Raw genomic sequence first — 20,935 nt, forward strand, 5'->3', positions numbered from 1 at the left:
TCCCTTTCCCCCTTTCCCCTTTCCCCCTTTCCCCCTCTCCCCTCTCCCTTTCCCCCTCTCCCCTCTCCCTTTCCCCCTCTCCCCTCTCCCTCTCCCCTCTCCCCTCTCCTTTCCCCCCTCTCCCCTCTCCCCTCTCCCCTCTCCCCTTTCCCCCTCTCCTCTTTCTGCCCTCTCCCCTGTCCCCTTTCCCCCTTTTCCCTGTCCCCTTTCCCCCTCTCCCCTCTCCCCTTTCCCCCTCTCCCCTCTCCCTTTCCCCCTCTCCCCCTCTCCCCTTTCCCCCTCTCCCCTTTCCCCCTTTCCCCCCTTTCCCCCTTTCCCCCTTTCCCCCTCTCCCCTCTCCCCTCTCCCTCTCCCCCCTTTCCCCCTCTCCCCTCTCCCTTTCCCCCTCTCCCCCTCTCCCCTTTCCCCCTCTCCCCTTTCCCCCTTTCCCCCTTTCCCCCTCTCCCCTCTCCCCTTTCCCCCTCTCCCCCTCCCTTTTCCCCTCTCCCCTCTCCCCTTTCCCCCTCTCCCCTCTCCCCTTTCCCCTTTCCCCCTTTTCCCTTTCCCCCTTTCCCCTTCTCCCTTTCCCCTTTCCCCCTCTCCCCTCTCCCCTCTCCCCTCTCCCCTTTCCCCTTTCCCCCTCTCCCCCTCTCCCCTTTCCCCTTTCCCCTTTCCCCCCTCTCCCCTCTCCCCTCTCCCCTCTCCCCTCTCCCCTCTCCCCTCTCCCCTTCCCCCTCTCCCCTCTCCCCTCTCCCCTTTCCCCCTTTCCCCCTCTCCCCCTCTCCCCTTTCCCCTTTCCCCTTTCCCCCTCTCCCCTCTCCCTCTCCCCTCTCCCCCTCTCTCCCCTCTCCCCTTTCCCCCTCTCCCCTCTCCCCTCTCCCCTCTCCCCTCTCCCCTTTCCCCCCTTTCCCCCTCTCCCCCTCTCCCCTTTCCCCTTTCCCCCCTCTCCCCTCTCCCCTCTCCCCTTTCCCCTTTCCCCCTCTCCCCTTTCCCCCTCTCCCCTCTCCCCTCTCCCCTTTCCCCCCTCTCCCCTCTCCCCTCTCCCCTTTCCCCTTTCCCCCTCTCCCCTTTCCCCCTCTCCCCCTCTCCCCTCTCCCCCTTTCCCCCTCTCCCCTCTCCCCTCTCCCCTTTCCCCTTTCCCCCTCTCCCCTTTCCCCCTCTCCCCCTCTCCCCCTCTCCCCTTTCCCCCTCTCCCCTCTCCCCTCTCCCCTTTCCCCCTCTCCCCTCTCCCCTCTCCCCTTTCCCCCTCTCCCCTCTCCCCTCTCCCCTCTCCCCTCTCCCCTCTCCCCTCTCCCCTTTTCCCTTCCCCTCCTCTCTGAGGGGGAACCTCCATTGTCGGCCCAGCAGCGCCCCCTGCCGGCCGTGGTTGGAAGTACCGAACTGGTCCCTTTTTGAAGGGGACTTTGGGTACAAAAGTTTTTTGGGTACACGGATTATTGTTTAGTTGCTCTTGTGTTCTTTTGTTGTTCTGCCAATACACATATATCCATACATTTTTCTTTTTTCCAGACTTCCTGAATTGGAACCTCTGAATTTCAGATTTACAGTTGCTGAGAGAGAGGAGTTTGGTCTACCTCATAACTCACCCTCCTTAGCAAAACACTTCAGTCTCGTTAAATTGAGACAGCAGTGTACTGTACAAAAATAAGTGCTTGTCGGCCACCACTTGTGGAAGTCTATTGGAAAGTCTAAGGGCTTGTTGGCCAACACCTGAGTGTAAACCGTGGGCTGGTTGTCAGACTTAAGGCGACTGTACCATAGAAGTTCGAGAGCTCCGTGACACATCTGCTGTCTTTGTTCAGCATGACAAGAATTTACAATGAGCATCATGCCCTTGTTCATGGGTTGTGACACTTTCTTTCTTCCCTATCATCTTACCCCTTTATCCCAACCCTACTGCCATGTGCTTACAGAGCAGGTCAGGGACTAACATCCTAATTTCTATGGCCAAGTGTGTGATTTACTAATAAAACACTGTGAGTTTTTGTGAACCCTCTGATTTTCATTGTTCCTTTTGACCACCATCTACAACTCTTGGGTGCTCCCTTCCCCTCCAGGCTGGGACATCACAGCATCTGGCTTTGCCCAGAGCAAAGAGCTTGGAGAGCCTGGAGGGAAAGCTGCTGCCTTCAGAGGAACCACGTCAAATGACCCACGGTGTCTGTCCCGGTTGGAGATCACCCCAGTACGGCCAAGGGGGCACCGCTGGTCCCCATGCACAGGTTACCTGGGTGAGGGGATCCAGGTGTGACAAGAGCTGGCACCAGGTGCCACTTGGGCTCTGAGGACAGGGCTGGGAAGGGCAGGGACGGAGCTGCACTGGCCCACAGAGTGACTACCTATGTCCCACAGGAGCCCTGGCACATCCGGAGGAGCCAGAGAGCTCCCAGGACCAGAACCAAACATTCCCTCAGCTTCTGGGTGGTGTCAGCACCAGGGAGGTGTCGCTGTTCTGCTGTCCGGGCTGTGGAGGGGGATCCCCACACACTCCCTGATGGGCAAAAGGTGCCCCAGAGCAGCCAAAAGGGACCCGCCATGAGCAGCTGTGCTGGAAGGGGCTGCTTGGGTCAGTTCCAGCCAGTTCTGGGCATTGGCATCTCCATGGCAACTGCCAGGGCTGTGTGATGTGGGGCCTCAGGGTGCCCAGGGGCCACTGTGACCCTGCGGGGCCTCCTGGAACCGAGGGGACATTGTGACACTGCGGGGCCCTGCACTGCCCGTGGGGTGTCTCAGGAGCCCCCCGGGTGCCCAGTCCAGCAGAGCAGAGCAGAGCACCTCGCTCAGGAAGCAGCAGCTCCCGGGCTCCCCAGCACTGTGCCGAGGCAGCCGCCTCCAGCCCAGGCCTCCTCCGGCCGCCGCCCTCAGCTGCAGCCGCGGCAGCCTCAGGGCAGCCGGGCCGGGCCTGGTCCCTGGGCGGGCCGGGCCGTGCCGGCCCCGCCGCGCCCGGAGCTGCAGGAGCCCCGGGAGCCACGGCAGCCCGGCCCCGGGGGCACAGGGCCGAGGGCCGCAGCGGGGCAGGGCCTGTGCTGGGGGGCCCTGGCAGCCGGGCAGCCCGGCCAGCAGCACCGCAGCCCCAGCGGCACGCCAAGGAGCCGGCAGTGCCGAGCACGGAGGGACACGGGCAGGGCCCGGGCCCGGGAGGCTCCCGCCGTCTGCCCAGCCCTGGGCCGGCAGCCGCTGCTGGCGGGGCCCGCCAGGCCTTGGCTGGGGGAGCCGGGCGGCCTCTGCACATCCCCGGTCTGCTTTCAGCCCCCCCAGGGCAAATCGTCTCCTGACCTGCGCTGGTCACGCCAGAGGCACCCGAATGATGGCCTGAGTGAGAAGGAGGAGGTGCTAGAGGGGCTGGAAGCGCAGACACAGACCCTGGCACAAGAGGAGGCACATTCAGCTGCTCCTGAGTCAGCAGAGCGGGGGTGCCCCTCTGCTCCTCCAGGCCTGCAGAGCTCCCTCTTTCCCTGAAGCTTCATCCCACGCAGCTTCCCTGGATCAGTCTGAGGCTGCTACCTGGGATCTCAGGTCCTTAGAGGAGATGTGAAAAGGTTCTGGGAGATGCCTGGGAGGAGTCTTGGGTACATCCATGAGGATACAATTTCATGTAAAGACGAAGTATCATCTTGGGCAGCTTCCCTGGGTGAGTCTAGAGCTGCTACCCAGAATTTCAGGTCACCGAATCAGAGACCAAGTCTCCAAGAAATTCTTGAGAAGGGTCTCAGGTGGATCCCAGAGATGCTTTTCCCTTCAAAGGAGAAAAATCATCTTCAGTTGCTTCCTTGGAGAAGTATGAGGCTCATACCTGGGGTCTCAGCTCTTTACAGGATGTGTGAAAAGGCTCTGTGAGAGATGCCTGGAAGGCGACTCAGGTAGATCCTGGAAGATGCAGAAGCTATGAAAATTCTATGAAAAAAGAAAAATCATCTCTGGTACCTGCCTTAGAGGAGTCTGGGGCTGCTACCTGGGATATCAAGTGACTAATTCAGAAATAAAAAGACACTGGGAGATGCCAGGCAGTGTTTGAGAAGGCTCCAACTGGAACCCAGAGTATATCTTTACCTTCAAAAGAGAAAAATCACCTCGGGTACCTGCCTTGGAGGAGTCTGGGGCTGCTACCTGGGATTTGTTTACCAGTTCTAGTGACCTTCTGTGACAGGGCTGCAGCACTGGTGGATGGGGCAGAACAACTGACATCATCTGCCTGGACTTATGCAAAGTATTTGACACTGTCCCACATGACCTCCTGGCCCCTAAATTGGAGAGACCTGGATTGGATGGATGGAGCATTTGGTGGATGAAGAGCTGGCTGGATGGCCGCACACACAGTGTTGTGGTCAAGGGCTCATTGTCCCCGTGGAGACCAGTGACCAGTGGTGTCCCTCAGGGGTCAGTGCTGGGGCCGATCCTGTTCAACAGCTTTGTCAGCAACATGGACAGTCTGCCATCCTCAGATCCCCCACACACAAAGTTCAGCCCCACAGGCAATGGGATTGATCTTCCCTCAGAGTTCAGGTGTGCACAAAACAGACACCTGCATGGGAGTTGCCATGGGAATGGCTGGAGATGGAGGTCAGGTCTGATGTGTTCAGATAAAAGACCTGGTGACACCTGAAGTGCCAGGAGTGGTCCAGGATACATGGATCTGGCTGCAGGCTCCAGGGCAGCAATGCTGACACTACAGGTGACTTTTGCAAGACCACCCTTCATCTGAACTGCTTTTGATGTGCAGGAAGGGGTGGGTGCCTTGCACTGCAAACACTGATTCCACTGGCGTTGCCCAGGGGTGGTGCAACAAAGTGCTACACTGCAAACACTGCGATTTAGTCTGTCTAAGGACTTTTTTTTTCTTTTTGGATGCTGATACTCAGAGAAATCACACAGACACCTGAAGGATTTTTGAAGGATTCTTTAGAGAGGCCACACGAGATTTTCATCTGAGGTTAAGGGAAAGATACTTTGGTCACTGTTCTGGGATTCGGGGAACTGAATCATCTCCCCTGTGCTCAACATCCCGCCCTCCTCAGTGAGCTGTGTGAGAGTCCTGCTGAGCAGGTCTGAACTTACAGTCACATAGGTACCTTACGTCTTACTGCAGCCAATGATGTCCTGCCAGATCAGGACTGGAGCATCCACTGGAGCCCAAACCCTGTCAGTTCACATCACCTCCATCTTCCCCATGACGCTGCTGGTGTGTGACACAGCTGTGCTGGCTCTTCAGGCAGAACAGGCAAATATTTGATGCCTGAACTGGAACTTTTCTCCTTGCTGTCAACATCAATGCAGCAGGGTTGAGACAAGAGACCCAAGAAACCCAGCTTTGTGTTAGACCATCCAAAGAGAACATCCCACAGGCTGTGGGACTTTCCCTTTACTAAATGCCATTGGTGAGTTCGGGTAATACAGCCTCACCTATTTTTACCTCTCATGGGACTTCTCTGGACCAAATGCTCAGGTGTTCCCAGGAACCTCTGGAGCGTGGCAGACCAATTTCTGTGTTCAGGGACCTGGTCCAATGCCTCATCTCCCTTTCTGCATTGATGCCTGGCTCATGTGCAGAGGGTGGTAAAAGTGACTGCTTGAGGTGTCTGGTCCTGGCTCCTATCAAGGGCTGGGGGTCACCAACTGCAGGGTCAGGTCAGCTGTGACTTCGTAGAGCTAAAACCTGAAAACCTCCAAAGATGGAGATCATAGAAAGTGCCTGGGTCTCCTGCTGCACTGTGGCATTACCCTCCTAGTCAGGTTTTCTTGAGGCACGCTCTGAAGTCCCCAGGAAGAAGCCTGTGGCTGTGGTCTCTGCCCTGCACATTGCACATTGCACAGAGTTTGGCTCCACCACCTCTCCAGGCTTTTAGCCTGCCCTGTGCCTGCCCTTCAGCAGCCTAAAGAGGCCCAGTTACCTCAGTCTCTCCACACAACTCCTCATAGAATCACAGAATCAGCTGAGTTGGAAAGGACCTCTGAGATCATCAAGTCCAACCCTTGATCCAATCAGACCATGGCACTGATGCCACATCCAGTCTCATCTTAAAAACCTCCAGGGACAGAGAATCCACCACCTCCCTGGGCAGCCCATTCCAACACCTGATTACCCTCTCTGTAAAGAATTTCTTCCTAATATCCAACCTAAACCTCCTGTCATGGTTTGAGATAGCCCCAAAATCCAATTCCCTAGCTCCATTCCCCCCTCCCACATCTCAACTTAATGTGAGATGGGTTTTTCCAGACAAAACACACCAGACTCAAAGTGGGGGAAAGGGAATATATTACAATGACTGTACAAATAAATACCATATCACATTATACACACGATCTCTACCATGACATATGGTATTTACAGTGGACCAGATCTCTTCTCTCCTCCAAATAAAAGTCCAGGAGGGAGAGAAGGACAGATCCCTTCCAGTCCTTACGCAGCAGCATCTTCTGAGGCAGCAGTCTGTCTGTTTTCTCCACATGCAGCAGCTGATAGCTGGCTTTCTGCCAGCATCCACGAGGGAGGTATCCAACCTCTCTCGGCCCCATCGCCTCCAACCGAGGGGTCTTCCGTGGGCTTCGTAACCCCAGACAAGGTCGTATCACCACGTCATATCACGAAGACTCAGGGGGGTCTTCGTGACGGTCTGGTATCTCCAGGAGACTCAGCTCCTTGCAGGGCCTCTGTGCCCTGCTTCAGGCTGCCGCCTTGGCAGCAGTGCAAGGGGGGGAAGAGCCAAGGTCAACTCCCCCCGCATTCCATCTGGCTGTCCCGGTCCAGCTCCGGGACGCTCTGAGCTTCTCAGCTCCTCTCTCTCCGGTACTGCTGTACTCCAAGGCTCCTCTCAAATAGGAGTCCATCTCCCTCTTTTCTCAGAGGGATCTCAAAGGAGTTTTGGGGGGCTGGTACAGTCTTACCCCCAGAACTCTGTCTCTCAGGCTGCTGGTTCTCTTTCTCCCGGCTCTCCTTCCAGGAGTCCTTTCTCTGGTGCTGCATGTTGTTTCTGCTGCTCCTTCAGTTCAGGTCTTATCTCTGGCTCTCTGCCACCGTTTCTCTGGTCAGTGCCGGCTGCTGCTCTGTGCCCATGGAGAAAACATCTCCCGGCATAACTACAGGCACCTAGCCCAGCTTTATGCTGTTCCAGGTCCCTGCAGCCCCCCAGCCAGGGGCTGGGAGGCCCCAGAGGGCCCAAGAGGCTCAGAGCCCCTTCCTCGTGGCTCACAACATGGCCACCTCTCCTCAACAACCAAAACTACAACTCATCTCTTCCGGTGAGCTTGTGATATGTTGACATTTTTGCAGGAGCGCCCATTGGGCAGAACTTCAAAACTTCCAGGGGTTTCCACCCCTTGGGGTCTACCACTTTTCTTAGCCTCTGGGGGAAAACAAAGATCCAAACCACTACACCTCCCCTGGCACAGCTGAAGACCCAGCCCTCTTGTCTTACTGATAGTTGTCTGGGAGAAGAGACCAACCCCCACCTGGCTACAACCTCCTGTCAGGGAGTTGCAGAGAGTGAGGAGGTCTCCTCTGAGCCTCCTCTTCTCCTCAGCCCATTGTACCAAACTTCCTCTGCACCTTCTCCAGTGCCTCCACCCTCCTGTCAAACAGGGAAACTCTGGGCTCATGCAGACTTGTGCTTTAATCTCAGCTGGCAAATAAGCAGCTCCCAGTCACTCCCTCCCTCCCTTCCAGTGGGATGGGTGAGAGAATGGGAGAAGCAAAAAAACTCAAGAGTTGAGAGAAAGGCAGTTAAACACATAAAGCAAAAGCTGTGTGTGCAAGCAAATGAAAGCAAGGGATTCATTTGCCACTTACCATGGGCAGGCAGGTGTTCAGCCACCTCCTGGAATGCAGGGCCCCATCATTCCTAACAGTTTCTTGGGAAAACAAGCACCATCACTTTGGACATCCTCCCCTTCTTCCTTCTTTCTCATGCTTTGTATACTGAGTATGATGTCATATGGTCTGGAATATGCCTTTGGTCAGTTGGGGTCAGCTGTCCTTGCTCTGCCCCCTCCCATCTTCCCATACACCCCAAATCCCCTCCCCAGTGTGGCAGTATGAGAAGCAGAGAAAGGCCTTCACACTGTGCCAGTGCTGCTCAGCAATAACAGAAACATCTCTGAATTATCAACCCTGTCTTCAGCACAAGTCCAAAACACAACCCCAGAGCAGCTACTGTGAACAAAACTAACCCTACCCCAGCCAAAGGCAGCACAGAAACAACATTCCTTCATTGATAGGCCTTGCTGTTTGGTAGGAGACACTGGAGAAGGAAGGTGACTGTATGGAATCCCCTTCCACAAGGAAATTGCTAAAGGAGGAGGTGAACTGAGCCTCTTTGCAGAGGTGAAAGTTCTCCAGCTGGCTTTGGACATTGTTGAAGGAGACAAACAACAATACTTTATCTCTACACTGACTCAGGGATGGTGGCAAATAGCCTGAGGGGTGTTTGCAGCAGTGGAAGCAGAATAACTGGAAGCACAGGGGTAAACCCATCTGAGCTGCTGCACTGAGGCAAAATATTGCTGCCTGGGTGGAGAACCTCCTTGTGAAGGTGTATCTCGTGGGTGCTCATGTGCCCAAAAGTCAGGGCACTGAGGAACATCGGAAAACCCAGGAGGTGGATTGGGCTGCTAAGACTGAAGTGGCTCAGGTGGATTTGGATTGGCAACACAAGGGTGAGTTATTTCTGTCTTGGTGGGCCCAGGACACCTTGGGATATCTAGGAAGACATGCAACATATGGGTGGGCTCATGATCGAGGGGTCGACTTAACCACGGACAATATCTCCCAGATTATCCACGGATGTCAAACGTGCTGCAATTACACAAGCCAAGTGGGTAAAGCCTCTGTGCTATGGAGGGCAATGGCTGAAATTTAAGTGACAATATCACACTGCCCCAAACCCACCACGACAAGCACCCTCTGCTTACAATGGTGGAAGCAGCCACTGGATGGCTGGAAAGGTACCCTGTGTGCCATGGCAGCACCCAGAACTGTCCTGGGCCTGGAAAAGCAACATGTGCTCCAGAAAGAATGGAGTGAGACTCGTTTCTGAAACAGCCTCACAGAGACTTGGGCCAGAGAACCTGGCACTGAGTGGGTGAATCACATCCCCTGTCATGCACTAGCCTCTGGAAAGATAAAACAATGCAATGGACTGGCAAAGAGGACACTGAGAGCGATGGGTGAGGGGACCTGGAAACCTTGGATAGACATTTTGCAAAGGCCACCTGGTTAGTCAGCCCCAGAGGATCTGCCAGTCAGGCTGGCCCTGTCCAATCCAAATTTTTACGTACTGTAGAAGGGGATGAAGATCCTGAAGTGCACATTAAAACCATGCTGGGGAAAACAGTCTGGGTTATTCCTGCCTCAGGCAAAGGCAAACCCATCCATGGGTTCCTTTTTCTCAGGGACCCAACCCAGTTGCACTTGGTGGGTAACGGGGGAAGATGGGAAGTCAGGTGCTTGCCTCAAGGGGATTTGATTCGGGGTGAGAATAGCCAATGAATTAAATTGTATTTTGTTAATAACTATCTAACACTGTGTTACCACTTCTGTGGTGACTGTTTGCCCTGTCAGGGTTATTACAGTAGAAATCATTGAGATTAATGAACAGTGAATTTTGATGAGGCCACACACAGTGATGAGACCAGCACAATGGTGATGGAACAAGAACCAGCTTCAAAAGGAAACAATCCAACACCACATACCATTTTTCCTGCCCTGAAAAAGTATTATGAGAGATGGACTCCCAAGTCATGGGCTAAATGAACTCAGTGGACTTTTATAGACATGGTTCATAGACTAAGCAATGAGATCTGTGGGTTTATATCAAAAGATAGAAAAGGTGATGGTGGAAGGTACTGGAAAGTGTGGGATATGGCATGATGTAAATGGTATGGAATAAGGGGTAGATACTGTCCTGGTCTTGGCTGAGAGACAGTTAATTTTCTTCCTAGTAGCTGGCACAGTGCTGTGGTTTGGATTCAGTGTGAGAACAGTGTTGATCACACACCGATGGCTTTGTTGGGCTTTTCAGCCTCTCGTGCTCTGCCAGCGAGCAGGTGCAAGGAAGCTGGAAGGGAGCATGGCCAGGACATCCCAACTGTCCAAAGGGATATTCCACAGCACAGAACACCATGGCCAGTGTATAAAGGAAGGGAGGTTGCCCAGGAGAGGTAGTGGGAGGTCGGGGAACTGAGTGAGAAGTTACATGGTATGTATTTGCTCACTGGGGTTAAACCACAAGAAAAGGGAATATACAGAAGTGGAGACCTTGCTGGAATGTGCTTTGTATTCATGAACTGCCCAGCATCCACTGGATAGAGAAGGGTCAAACCTTATGTCCCTGCAGTGCTGGGATTCAGTCACTGACCCAAAGGCACCAAATCTCTCTGAGGAGCCCTGGGTGGTGCCTGTCCCACAACTGGTCTGAGTGGGGACGGGGTTCCTGTACAGGACCTGTGCTGTCCATGGCAGGTGCTGGAACTGTGCTGGAGAGCCCTGGCACCTCCCCTGGCACTACACGCCCCTGTTTGGATATTAAATTCAGATTTGGCTGCCCTGAATTAGGTTCAGCAATGAAGGAATGCCCATGAGACTGCTGCCGTTGTACTCTAAGGACATAATTCCACTGATATAGAAGAGAAGGGGAGAGACTTGTGTTTTCCTGTGACACGTGATTGCACTGGTCAGCTGGACACCTCTGTGAGCTGCCACAGACATAAGGAACAGTTATAGGTTCACCTGTCCTACATGTGAGCACCTTCTGCCATTTAAATTGGGCAAAGCAATTTCCCACTAGCCCCCAAGAAGATGCCCTCAGATGCTTCCTTGTCTCCATGGACTGCTCCATTGGAGCCTGCAGTTCCCAGCAGGAATCTTGGTCACCTCTGGCACCTCAAAAGTAACCAAGTGTTGTGTCCAGCACTTGTAACCAAGTGTTGTGAGCTTTTGTCTTCATTAATTCTCATGGGAGCTGGGACAGGAGCTCATCTGCAGGTTCCTGTTTTGTGCATACCTGAACTGGGGCAATGGGAATCCCACACCATGGGAGGTTGTGGTGGGAGATGAGTGTCCTTTTAGCCCCAGGTCTATAAACTCAGAATGAGATGCCTCTATTCACTCAGCTGAGTCCCTTCCCTCGGTGGAGGAGAAGGAGATCCCTCCTGGGCACTGTCTTGGTTTCCTGTCTAATGATGGGACTGTGGTGGGGGGAAACAGTTTTCCCCCTGAAGTTATAAAATGGTAAAACCCCAGGGGATGGTGACCCTTGAGGTTTGGAGCCAATGAGTGCTTCTGCAAAATATAAAGATATCACAAGTAGACCGGAAAAGGAGGAAGTTGTAGTGGTTGTTGAAGAAGTAGTCACGTTCTGAGGCCACGAGGAGAAGGGGCAAGAGCCCCTCTGGGGGGCCACGGCCCCCCCAGCCCCCAGCAGGGGGGCTACAGGGACTTGGAACAGTGTAAAACTGGGCTAAGTACCTGTGGCTAGAAAGCTAAAGAAGTTTTCTCCACCGTGAGTGAGCAGAGACAGAGCAGCAGCAGGAGCAGCGTCCAGAGACTGTGGTTGAGAGCCAGGAGATAACGGAGAAGCAGCAGAAACAAACCTGCAGCCAAGGAAGACACAGAGTTGTCTGAAGAGAACAAGAGCCAGCAGCAGAGAGAGCAAGACTAAGCTCTACAGAGACAGAGTTTTGGGGGTAACAACTGAAACCAAAAACCCCAAACTCCTTTTGTGACCTTTCCTAAGTGGAGAGGATGGACTCCTACTGAATGGAAGTCCTAAATGCAGCAGCACTGCAGAGAGGAGCTGAGAAGCTCAGGTGTCCTGGAAAGCTGGACCGGGACAACTAAAGGAATGCAGAGGGGGTGACCTTGGCCCCCCTCGCCGCTGCTGCCAAGCTCAGCTGGCAGCCTGAGATCAGAGCACAGAGGCTCTGACAGAACCTTGAGGCAAAGGCCTTCAACTGAAAGCTGCCCGAGATGTTCTGACTCAGGGATGTCCCTCCCTGAGAAAGGGACCTTCGTGGGGGTCTCACACCCCATGACATGACTGTGGTGACGCCAGTTTTGTCCCTGCTACGCAGCCCACGGAAGAGAAGACCCTCGTTTGGAGACGATGGGTCGAGGGGCTTGGATACCCCCTCGTGTGTACTGGCAGAGATCCAGTTACAGCTGCTGCATGAGAAGAACCTGCTGTCTTAGAGACATTGCTACTCTGAGAGTGGAAAGGATCTTTCCTTCCCTCCTGGACTTTTATTTGGAGGGGAGAAGAGATTTGATCCATTGTAAATAATGTTTTGTCATGGTTAGAGATAGTTAAGATTGTATATAATGTATTGTGGTGTTTATTTTGTACAGTCATTGTAATATATTCCCTTCCCCCCGTTTTGAGTCTCGTGTGGTGTCTGGAAAATCCATCTCACACTGGGTTGAGATGTGGGAGGGGGGCTTGGACTAGGGAATTGGATTTTTGGGGCTCTCAAACCATGACAGGACACAAAAAGGTGAATCTTGAACTTAACTCAGAGTCTTTGGAGAATTGACACTGGTGAAAGAAGTGTCTGTGCCCAGCTGAGAGAGGGAACATCATTATTTCCTTCAGCTGTGCCCCAGCAGGTTCCCCTGGAGCCCCAGGGGCAGCAGGAGGGAGCCCAGAGGGGCCGAGAAAGGGCTGCCTGGGGCTGCTCCTCTGCTGCTGAGCTGGACCAGGCCCCTGGGCTGGAGGGAGCTCCTGGCAAGCAGGCAGGGCTGCAGAGAGACAGCTCTGCTGGTGAGCAGCTCCTCTGCACAGCCCAGCAGGGCCGAGGGCACTGCCTGCAGCACCCAGGGCAGGGCAGGGAAGGGAAGGGACAGAGAGGCTACAGGCAGCCTGGGGTGTGAGGTGACTGAGCTCTCACTCCTGGACAAATCTTCACAGTATTTGAATGAATAATTCTCTGGCTGCAGGAAAGTTAAACTTCCATTCCTGGAGGGATCTCTTAAAGCTGACACATCCCACAGCTTCTAGGATCTTTCAGCAGGACTCTCACAGTTCCTGTAGTGGAGAGGAGGTGGCCACATGGCAGAGCAGGACAGGACCTGCAGGCAGCAAGGGCAGACAGGAGGAGTGAGAAAGAGGTTAAAGGTGTCCTGGGGGAGGTGAGACCTCATCGGGGAGGAATCTTCACAGCCCTTTGTCATGGTAAGGCTCTGGCTCTAGAGCAATGCAGATGAGTCCCTTGGAAGTGTCTCTTACACCTGCCAAATGCCACCACTGACAGGACCTTTCAGGATGGTTCTCCTGGATTTCCTGGTGTGCAGCAGGAGAACCTGCTCCAGAGCAGGACTTCCCTGCTGCACCATCAGAGGCACAGGGCAGGACAGCTCCCTCCTCCCAGGGATGGTGCAGGGTGTGAAGCTGGGGGTGCAGCCAGGGGTGCCCAGGGCTGTCCCTGAGAGCAGGGTCCTGCCCCCAGGGCTCTGTGTGCTGGGTCAGGGACTCTGCCACGTGCCAGCTCCACTCTCAGCCCGGCCAAGGAGCTGCCACGGCCCTGCAGGGAGAAGGGGTGGGTGGAAGGAGAGACCCCCCATGGTAGGTCAGGGATGAGCAGGGCAGGGCCCTTCAGCTGCAGGGTCAGGGCTCCTCACAGCTTCAGCTCCACCTCCTCCATTCCCAGGGGCCCTTCTCAGGAAGCACATCCCCCCAGAACACCTCCCCCTTCCCAGCCACCTCAGGCTGTCTGGGATCTGCTCTGCAGCCCCTGCCCAGGCAGAGCTGCCCCTGGGCACTGGGCTGGGGATGGCTCTGGCAGCACTGGCAGGGAGCTGAGCTGGGCACAGGCAGGGGCTGCTGGCAGGAACAGCTCCTCACCCAGAGACAGGCAGGCAGGGAGAGGGAGCTGCTGCCACAAGTGCTGGGCAGGGGGATGGGGGCCCCTCCCTGCTGTCCCTGTGGCACAGACCCCTTCCCTGAGCAGCTCCTGCCTGGCTCCTTTCCCAGCCTAAGCAGAGCCTGTGCCCTCAGGCCCACGGGGGCTGGGCTGTGCATTGCCCTGCAGCAGCCAGAGCCCAGGCAAGGACAGGGCCCTGATTTCCAGCTGTCTCTGTGTGTCCCTCCTCCCTTGGCAGCAGCACTGTGGCATTTCACTGCCATCCCCTGCTGCCTGGGCTCTCCTTGTTCTCACCACTGGATTTTCTAAGCTAATGTGGGAGGTTGGGGGGGGGGCAGGTTCCTGTCCAGAAAAAGACCCTTTGGGTCGAGCTGTGTCTCTGGGAGCAAAGTGCCCAAGTGCCCTCCAGTCAGCTTCAGGACATTCAGCTGTTTCCCTGGGTGTCCTGCAGGGCTGCAGGGTGTCCTCCAGAAAGGCAGGGATGCCCTACAGTACTTCTGTGCTGCCTTGAATCCCCATGGAGGAGACACCTCAGTGCTGGGGACACAGAAATTATACTGGGCAGCTACAGTGATCCCTCTGTGGCACAGTCTGGGAGGAGAAAGAAAGCCCTTACCCATGGTCTCTCATGTGCAGTTGGTGGGCCACTCCTGGCACTATGTGGACAGGAAGAACTTTCTGTCCTGGCACCTTTTGTCTGGGAGGAATCTTCGTCCATATTCAATTTTGGCAGTCGGGGGGGCCATTCCAGCGCAGGGCTCCTGCAAGCAAACGATTGCCCTTCCACTGAGGGAAGAAAGCCCTTAACCACAGTCTCTCATGTGCAATTGGTGGGCCACTCTTGGCACTAAATGGACAGGAAGAGCTTTCTGTCCTGGCACCTTTTGTCTGGGAGGAATCTTCATCCATATTCAATTTTGGGAGTTGGAGTTGCAATTTCAGCATGGGGCTCCTGCAAGGGAACGACAGCCCTTTACCCAAGGAAAGGAAGCCCCCATCCTCCACTCTTGTGTGCAGTGTCTGGGCCACTCTTGGTACTCCATGGGCAGCAAGAGCTTTGTGTCCTGGCACCTTTTGTCTGGGAGGAATCTTCGTCCATATTCAATTTTGGCAGCCGGACTGGCCAATTCCATTGCAGGGCTCCTGCAAGCAAACAACTGCCCTTCCACCCAGGAAAGCAAGCCCTCCCACTCTCATGTGCAGTTGGTGCACCACTCTTGGCACAGCACGGAGAGCAAGAGCTTTCTGTCCTGGCACCTTTTGTCTGGGAGGAATCTTTGTTCACTTTTGGGAGTCGGACGGCCAATCACAGCACAGGGCTCGTGGAAGGGAATGACAGCCCTTCTCTCAGGAAAGCAAGCCCTGACCCTCCATCTCTCAAGTGCAGTTGGTGGGCCACTCTTGGCACTCCATGGACAGCAAGAGCTCTCTGTCCTGGCATCTTTTGTCTGTGAGGAAACTTCGTCCAAATTGGAGACACCCCCAAAACCCCCCCTCTCCCTTGTTCCCTCCCTGTGCCCCATGCAAGACTCTCCCAAATTCCCTCCACCCTCTCTCATCTCCATAACCCACATCTCCCTAAGTTCCTCCTGACTCCTGAACACCATCAGGTTCCTCTGGATTTGTGGGGGCACCTCTGGAGGTCTCCCCAAGTGGCTCACATTTCCCACCCCTTTCCCCCTCGATATAAAGCAAAGTGTGGTTTTCCTTCTATTTAATCCTTAAAATAGAAAAAGGATTTAGTCTCTTAGAATGATGCATAAAGAGGCTCTCCCCTCAATTTAAACCCTGAAAAAGGTGAAAAAAAGGGTGAGTTTCCCTGAAACTGGGGGCACTGGGATGCCATGGGCTGGTTCCTCTGGTCCCGCTGCTCCTGCCAGGACGGTGCCTGAGTTGCCATCCCTGGCTGTGCCACGTTCCAGGAGGGTTGAGGGGGCAGCTGGGACTGCCCTGACATGGAGAGGACCGAGGCTGAAAGGCTGGGAGCTGGAGAGGCCTCGCTGCAAACTGCCCGGGGTGGGTCAGCAAGAGCAAAGTGCCCCAAGACCCGAATGGAGACCCCACGGGAACTGGAGCCCCTCAAGACCCCCCCCTTTGAGAGGGGTCACCCCATAGTGGAGCAGGGTCACCCCACAGGGACTGAAGCCCCCTGAGATCCCTCTTGGAATGGGGTCACCCTGAGATATCCCCCTTGGAGTGAGGTCACTCCACAGGGATCCTGCAGCCCTTGGAGACCCCCATGGAGCAGGGACCACCCAGAGAGGACCAGACAAGAGACGTGACTCAGAGAGGGTCTGACCTTTAATAGGACACAGGGGAGTACAAATTGAGGGTTCTCCCCACCTTCACACCCCCCCACCATGTCCCACTCCCCCCTCGGCGTCCATCCATGGCCCGGGGGAGGAGGGGCCCCCCCTGAAATCCAGCACCGAGGGTCCAAGCTGAGGATGAGAAGGAAATCAGTGGGGAAGGGGCACTCAAAGAGCCCCCCAAAAATGGGGGTTTGGGGGGACAGGAGGAACCCGAAACTATCCTCCAAATAATTTGGGAGGGTCAGAGAACTCTGTAGCCGCTGCCCCCCAAAAACAAGGGTTTGGAGGGGTCAGGGACTACACAGAATAATTTGCGGAGGGCTCAGAGACCAGCACAGCCCTCCAAAATGGATGGTTTTGGGGATTCAGGGACTGTCACTCCTCCTAAAAAACTGGGGGCATAAAAGGAGAGAACCCCAAAACCACCCTAAAATGATTGAGGGGATGTCAGAGTGTACCACAGTCCCTCCAAAATGGGAGTTTGAGCGGGTTCAGGGACCCCCAACCCCCTCAAAATTGGCAACATGGACGAAGACTCCAAAATTATTTAGGAGAGACAATAACCCCTTCCAAACTCCACAAAATTGAACTTTGGGGAGCTAAAGGATCCCCCAAAAATAGTTGGGGGGGGGTGTCAGACAACCACGTAGCCTCCCTCCAAAAATGGGGGCTTTGGGGGGAAGGGTTGTGGGGTTGGAGGGTTTTTGAGGTCCCCAGCTGTGTGCAGGGGGGTTCCCCAGGGCGTCCCCAGGCACTGTTGGGGGGTGCCACCCCCACCCCCCCCCGCCCTGCCCCTACCTCAGTTGTCATAGTTGTCCCGGTACGAGGCCGAGGGGAAGCGCTCGCCGTAGCCCCCCTGGTTCCTGGGGGAGAGCAGGGGGGGTCAGCACCCATGGGTGCCCCCCCAGCAACCAGGAGCCCCCTCCCGCCCCCCAAGCACCCCCAGAGCTTCCCCCAGGATTCTCCTGCACCCAAAAGACCCCCCAGCTCTACCACCACCCTCCCAGCACCCCCAGGGCCTCCCCAAACCCCGGGGGTGCCCCCCCAAACCCTGGAGGTGCCCCCCCAAACCCCGGGGGTGCCCCCCCAAACCCCGGGGTGCCCCCCCAAACCCCGGGGGTGCCCCCCCAAACCCCGGGGTGCCCCCCCAAACCCCGGGGGTGCCCCCCACTCACCGGCCGCCGTAGTCACGGGAGCCCCCGTAGCCCCCCCCGCTGCGCCCCTCGTAGCGGCCCCCGTAGCCACGGTCACCTCCTCCTGGGGGGGGTAGGAGGGGACATAAGAACTCCTCAAGACGCCCCAGAGCCCCCCAAATCCTCAGTCCCCAAACAAAGCCCAGATCCCCCCAAAACTCTTGTTGCTCCCCCCAAGATCCATCTGGGACCCCAGTGCCCCACTGTGTCCTCCAGCTCCCCCCCCAGACACCCCCCCAAGATCCCCCATGTACTCCCCCAGGTCACCCCAAATCTCCTCCAGCCCCCTCCCCTCCAAAGACCCCCCAGGTACCCCCTCAAAGCCAACCAAAATCATCAAGTCCTCTCCAAAACCACCAGACACCAAATTACCCCTCCAAAAGCCCCCTGAGCACCTCACAAATCCCCTCTCACCACACATCCCCCCAACCCCCCCTCCCAAACAACTCAAAAACCCTTCACCCTGCCAAGTACCCCCCCCAAATGGCCCCAGGTTCCCCATTAACCCCCCCAAACAGCCCCACAGACCCCCTGCCCTCCCCAAACCACTCAAATCCCCCAAAAGCCCTCCAAAGTACCCCATCACCCTATAAACCCCCCCAAAGAACCTCTTAACCCCCACAAGCCCCCCCCAGGTACCCCAAAACGTACCTCGAGCGTAGCCTCGGCCCCGGGCCCGGCCCCCCCCGTAGCCCCCTCGGGCACCGCGGGGCGATTTCCCGGCGTGATCCACCCGGATCTGCCGCCCGTCCAGGCACTGGGGACACGCCATGCTGGGGTCACCCCGGCCCCTCCTGGGACCCCCCAGCCCCAGACCTGTTTAGGGCTCCTCAACTTCTACCCAGTGCCCCTCAGAGACCCCCAATGGCCTCCGGGGGATCCCCAAGTGCCCCCCAGAACCCCTGGAGACCCCCCACCAGGGGCACTCAGGGACCCTCAAGTGCACCCCCACACCCTTAGAGACCCCCAAGACCCTGCCCGGGGCCCCCAGACCCCATTAAAAATGGCCCAAACCCGCTCAAGAGATTCCCCCAAGCCCCCCTGAGGGTCTCCCACATTTCCCCGGCCACCCACAAGGGACTCCAAAGCCTTGAGGGCCCCCAACCTCTCTGGGGTCCCCGTCCAGACTCCTTCTGAAACCTCTGAGCGTCCCAGAGCTCCTGAGCGACCCTAAATGTCGTGCAGGGCCCCCCAGGCTGTGGGTGCCCCCGCCCACCTCGCCGTTCATGGCCCTCATGGCGTCGCTCGCGTGCTCAGGGTTGGTGAAGGTGACGAAGCCAAAGCCACGGGAACGTTGGGTCTCCCGGTCCTTCACCACCACCACTGCGGGGGAACGGGGGGCCAGGGGGGTCAGGGACCCCCCAGACCACCACTGAGGGGGAATGGGGAGAGTCAGGGAGGGCTGGGACCCCCTGAAATGGGGTCACACAGGAGGAAGGGACCCCCACCCCCAAACCTAATCCTGTGCATTAAGACCCAAAACTGGGGTCCAAAGGGACATGGTGACCCCCAGCCATGGATATCCCCCCTGAAAATCTGGGGTCCCAAAAGCAGAGGCAACCCCCCCAAACCCCATTCTATAGGTTACACCCAAAAACAGGGCCTCCACCCTTGGGTGTCACCCCAAACCCAAGTCCTCCAGTGGGGGAGTCGGCCCTTCCAACGTGTCCTCCCTCCCCAAGCAGTTTTCAATACTCTGGGGACTCCTGGAGAGATCTGGGGGTCCCCAGGGAAAGGCAGGGGGACCCGAGGGGATTCTGGGGCTCTGGTAGGGGATCTGATGACTTTCAGGAGGGTTTGAGTGAGGAAATGGTCCTACAGCAGAGTTTGGGAGATCTCAGGGGCTTTTGGCGGCAACAGATGGGGGTGCTGGGGAGGAGTTGGTGTGTCTGTAATATCTGGGGGTCCCAGGAGGGATTTGGGGCTCCCCAGGGGCTTTGGGGGTCCCCAGGGGAGGGCTGAGGGGTGTTGGGGGTTCCAGGGGGTCTTGGAGTGCCTCACCCTCGGCGATGGGCCCGAAGGAGCTGAAGTGCTGCTCCAGCCCCTGCTCGTCCGTGTCGTAGTTGAGGCCCCCCACAAAGAGCTTCCCCTCCTCCGCCGCCATGCGTGGGGGGCGGGGCCGGGAGCGATGTCATAGGGTGGGGCCCTGCCCCTCCAGTGACACTACAACCTGGGGAGGAGGGAGGAGTTATGATGTCATAACCCTGCCCCCACACCCCCGGTCTGCTATGACATCACAGCCCTGGCCGGAACTCCCCAGGATCCCCCCTGATGTCCCAACCCTCACAGCAACCTCCACCCTGCCTGAAGCCTGATGACGTCACAGCCCAGAGGGAATCCCTCTGCCCCCCGCAGGGTGCAGTGACGTCACGGCTCGCAGAATGCACTCCCCTGGCCCCTATGACTTCATTACTCTCGTGGGACACCCCACGTGGCCTCCAGTGACGTCATAGCTCTCCAGGAGACCCCAGTCCTAGAGAAACCCCCATGACGTCACCGTCTTGGGGCTACCCCTCGCAGCTCCACACCTCCCGTCCCAGTGACGTCACGGGAACTCCCCGGCTCCCCCGTGACGTCACCCCAGCCCCACGTGGGTCCCCCCGGCCACGTGGGCACCCCCCGGAAGCGCCGCTCCCGCTCCCCGCGCGCGCTGGCTGGCCCCGCCCTCCCGCGCACGCGCGAACCCCGCGCGGCCCCGAACGCGGCGGGGCGGGAGCGGAGAGGGGGGAAGTGCCGCCCGGCGGCAGCGCCTGCGCGCAGCGGCGGGAGCCGCAAGTATCGCGACAGGGGGAACGGGGGACGGAGCCCCGACAGGAGCGGCGGCGACTCACCCTCGCGGCGCCGGCCGGGCCCGGAATGAGGCCGCGCCCGCCCCGCCCCGGGTTATCAACCGGCCCCGCCCCCGCCGCGCGTCACGGCCACGCCGCCACGCGATTGGCCACCCGCTGGGACCCGCCCCCCTGGCGCGGAACAGACCATTGGGGTGGGGGGGTCGGGGAGGGGAAAGGAGCGCGTGGTACCGCCCGGGCCGGGGGGATCTCGGGCCCTCGTGGTGTGCGGGGTCGGGGCGGTTCCGGTGGGTCCCGATGGGGGACCCCGGGGGAGCTGGGAGGGAGGAGCGTACCCGAGGGCTCTCGGGGGTCACGCAGGGTCCCGGGAGGGGCTGGGAGGGCTCGGAGGGGTTCACACGAGGGGTCCCGGGGGGCTCACACAGGGTCACACCGGTCCCGGGGAGGCTTTAATGGTCCGTCCCGTTACAGCCGAAACGCCGCGGCCCCGCCCCTTCCCCTCCCCCCGTGATGCCGGGGGAGCGACCCCCCGTTGAATCCATGACCCCCCCGGGGCCAGAGGGGCTCCGCGCACCCCACTCCCCTCTCCCGGGCCCCCGTGTGAGCTATAGGGAACTCCCCCACCCTATAGAGACCACAGACCCCCCGGGGGCCACAGGGACCCGCCAGGGGGGCCATAGGAGCCCCCGCCGAGCCCCCGAACAGTCCGAGGGCCCTTCCGACGGGGCTCCCGCGGCCCCGCAGGGCGCTATAGGGGGCGGGGGGGCGGGGCGGGCCCCTCCCACTGCATATAAAAAGCCACGCCCCCTGCTCC

General features: G+C 57.5%; 1 protein-coding gene across 2 annotated transcripts; it reads right to left on the reverse strand.

Annotated features, from left to right (window-relative positions):
- Window positions 1–12,207: 12,207 nt before the first annotated feature.
- On the reverse strand, window positions 12,208–20,251 carry RBM3 (RNA binding motif protein 3). 2 transcript variants are annotated; one of them, XR_007900648.1, is made up of 8 exons: window positions 20,164–20,251; window positions 19,334–19,502; window positions 18,549–18,655; window positions 17,984–18,089; window positions 17,315–17,396; window positions 16,938–17,002; window positions 14,444–14,779; window positions 12,208–13,036 (listed from the first exon to the last, which is right to left on the reverse strand). XR_007900648.1 is itself a non-coding variant. In XM_051772063.1 (7 exons), exons 2-6 carry the CDS (start codon window positions 19,434–19,436, stop codon window positions 16,939–16,941), a joined length of 462 nt encoding a protein of 153 aa, XP_051628023.1. In that variant the 5' UTR covers window positions 19,437–19,502; window positions 20,164–20,251; the 3' UTR covers window positions 16,111–16,268; window position 16,938. The 2 variants fall into 2 exon arrangements, 1 of the variants encoding a protein (XP_051628023.1); XM_051772063.1 differs by lacking the exons at window positions 12,208–13,036; window positions 14,444–14,779 and adding an exon at window positions 16,111–16,268.
- Between the last annotated feature and the right edge of the window lie 684 nt (window positions 20,252–20,935).

The sequence above is a fragment of the Manacus candei genome, unplaced genomic scaffold (assembly GCF_025592945.1).
Source record: "Manacus candei isolate 608988 ecotype Guabito, Panama unplaced genomic scaffold, ASM2559294v1 h1tg000149l, whole genome shotgun sequence".
Lineage (NCBI taxonomy): Eukaryota > Metazoa > Chordata > Aves > Passeriformes > Pipridae > Manacus > Manacus candei.

What these genes read in the sequence shown, in the direction of transcription:
- RBM3 (XM_051772063.1), bottom strand. Translation starts at nt 19,436, where the DNA reads ATGGCGGCGGAGGAGGGGAAGCTCTTTGTGGGGGGCCTCAACTACGAC. An exon ending in CTTCGGGCCCATCGCCGAGG is followed by an intron (nt 18,656 to 19,333) that starts GTGAGGCACTCC and finishes GTTCCCCCGCAG; the next exon opens with TGGTGGTGGTGAAGGACCGG. An exon ending in TGAGGGCCATGAACGGCGAG is followed by an intron (nt 18,090 to 18,548) that starts GTGGGCGGGGGC and finishes GCGTGTCCCCAG; the next exon opens with TGCCTGGACGGGCGGCAGAT.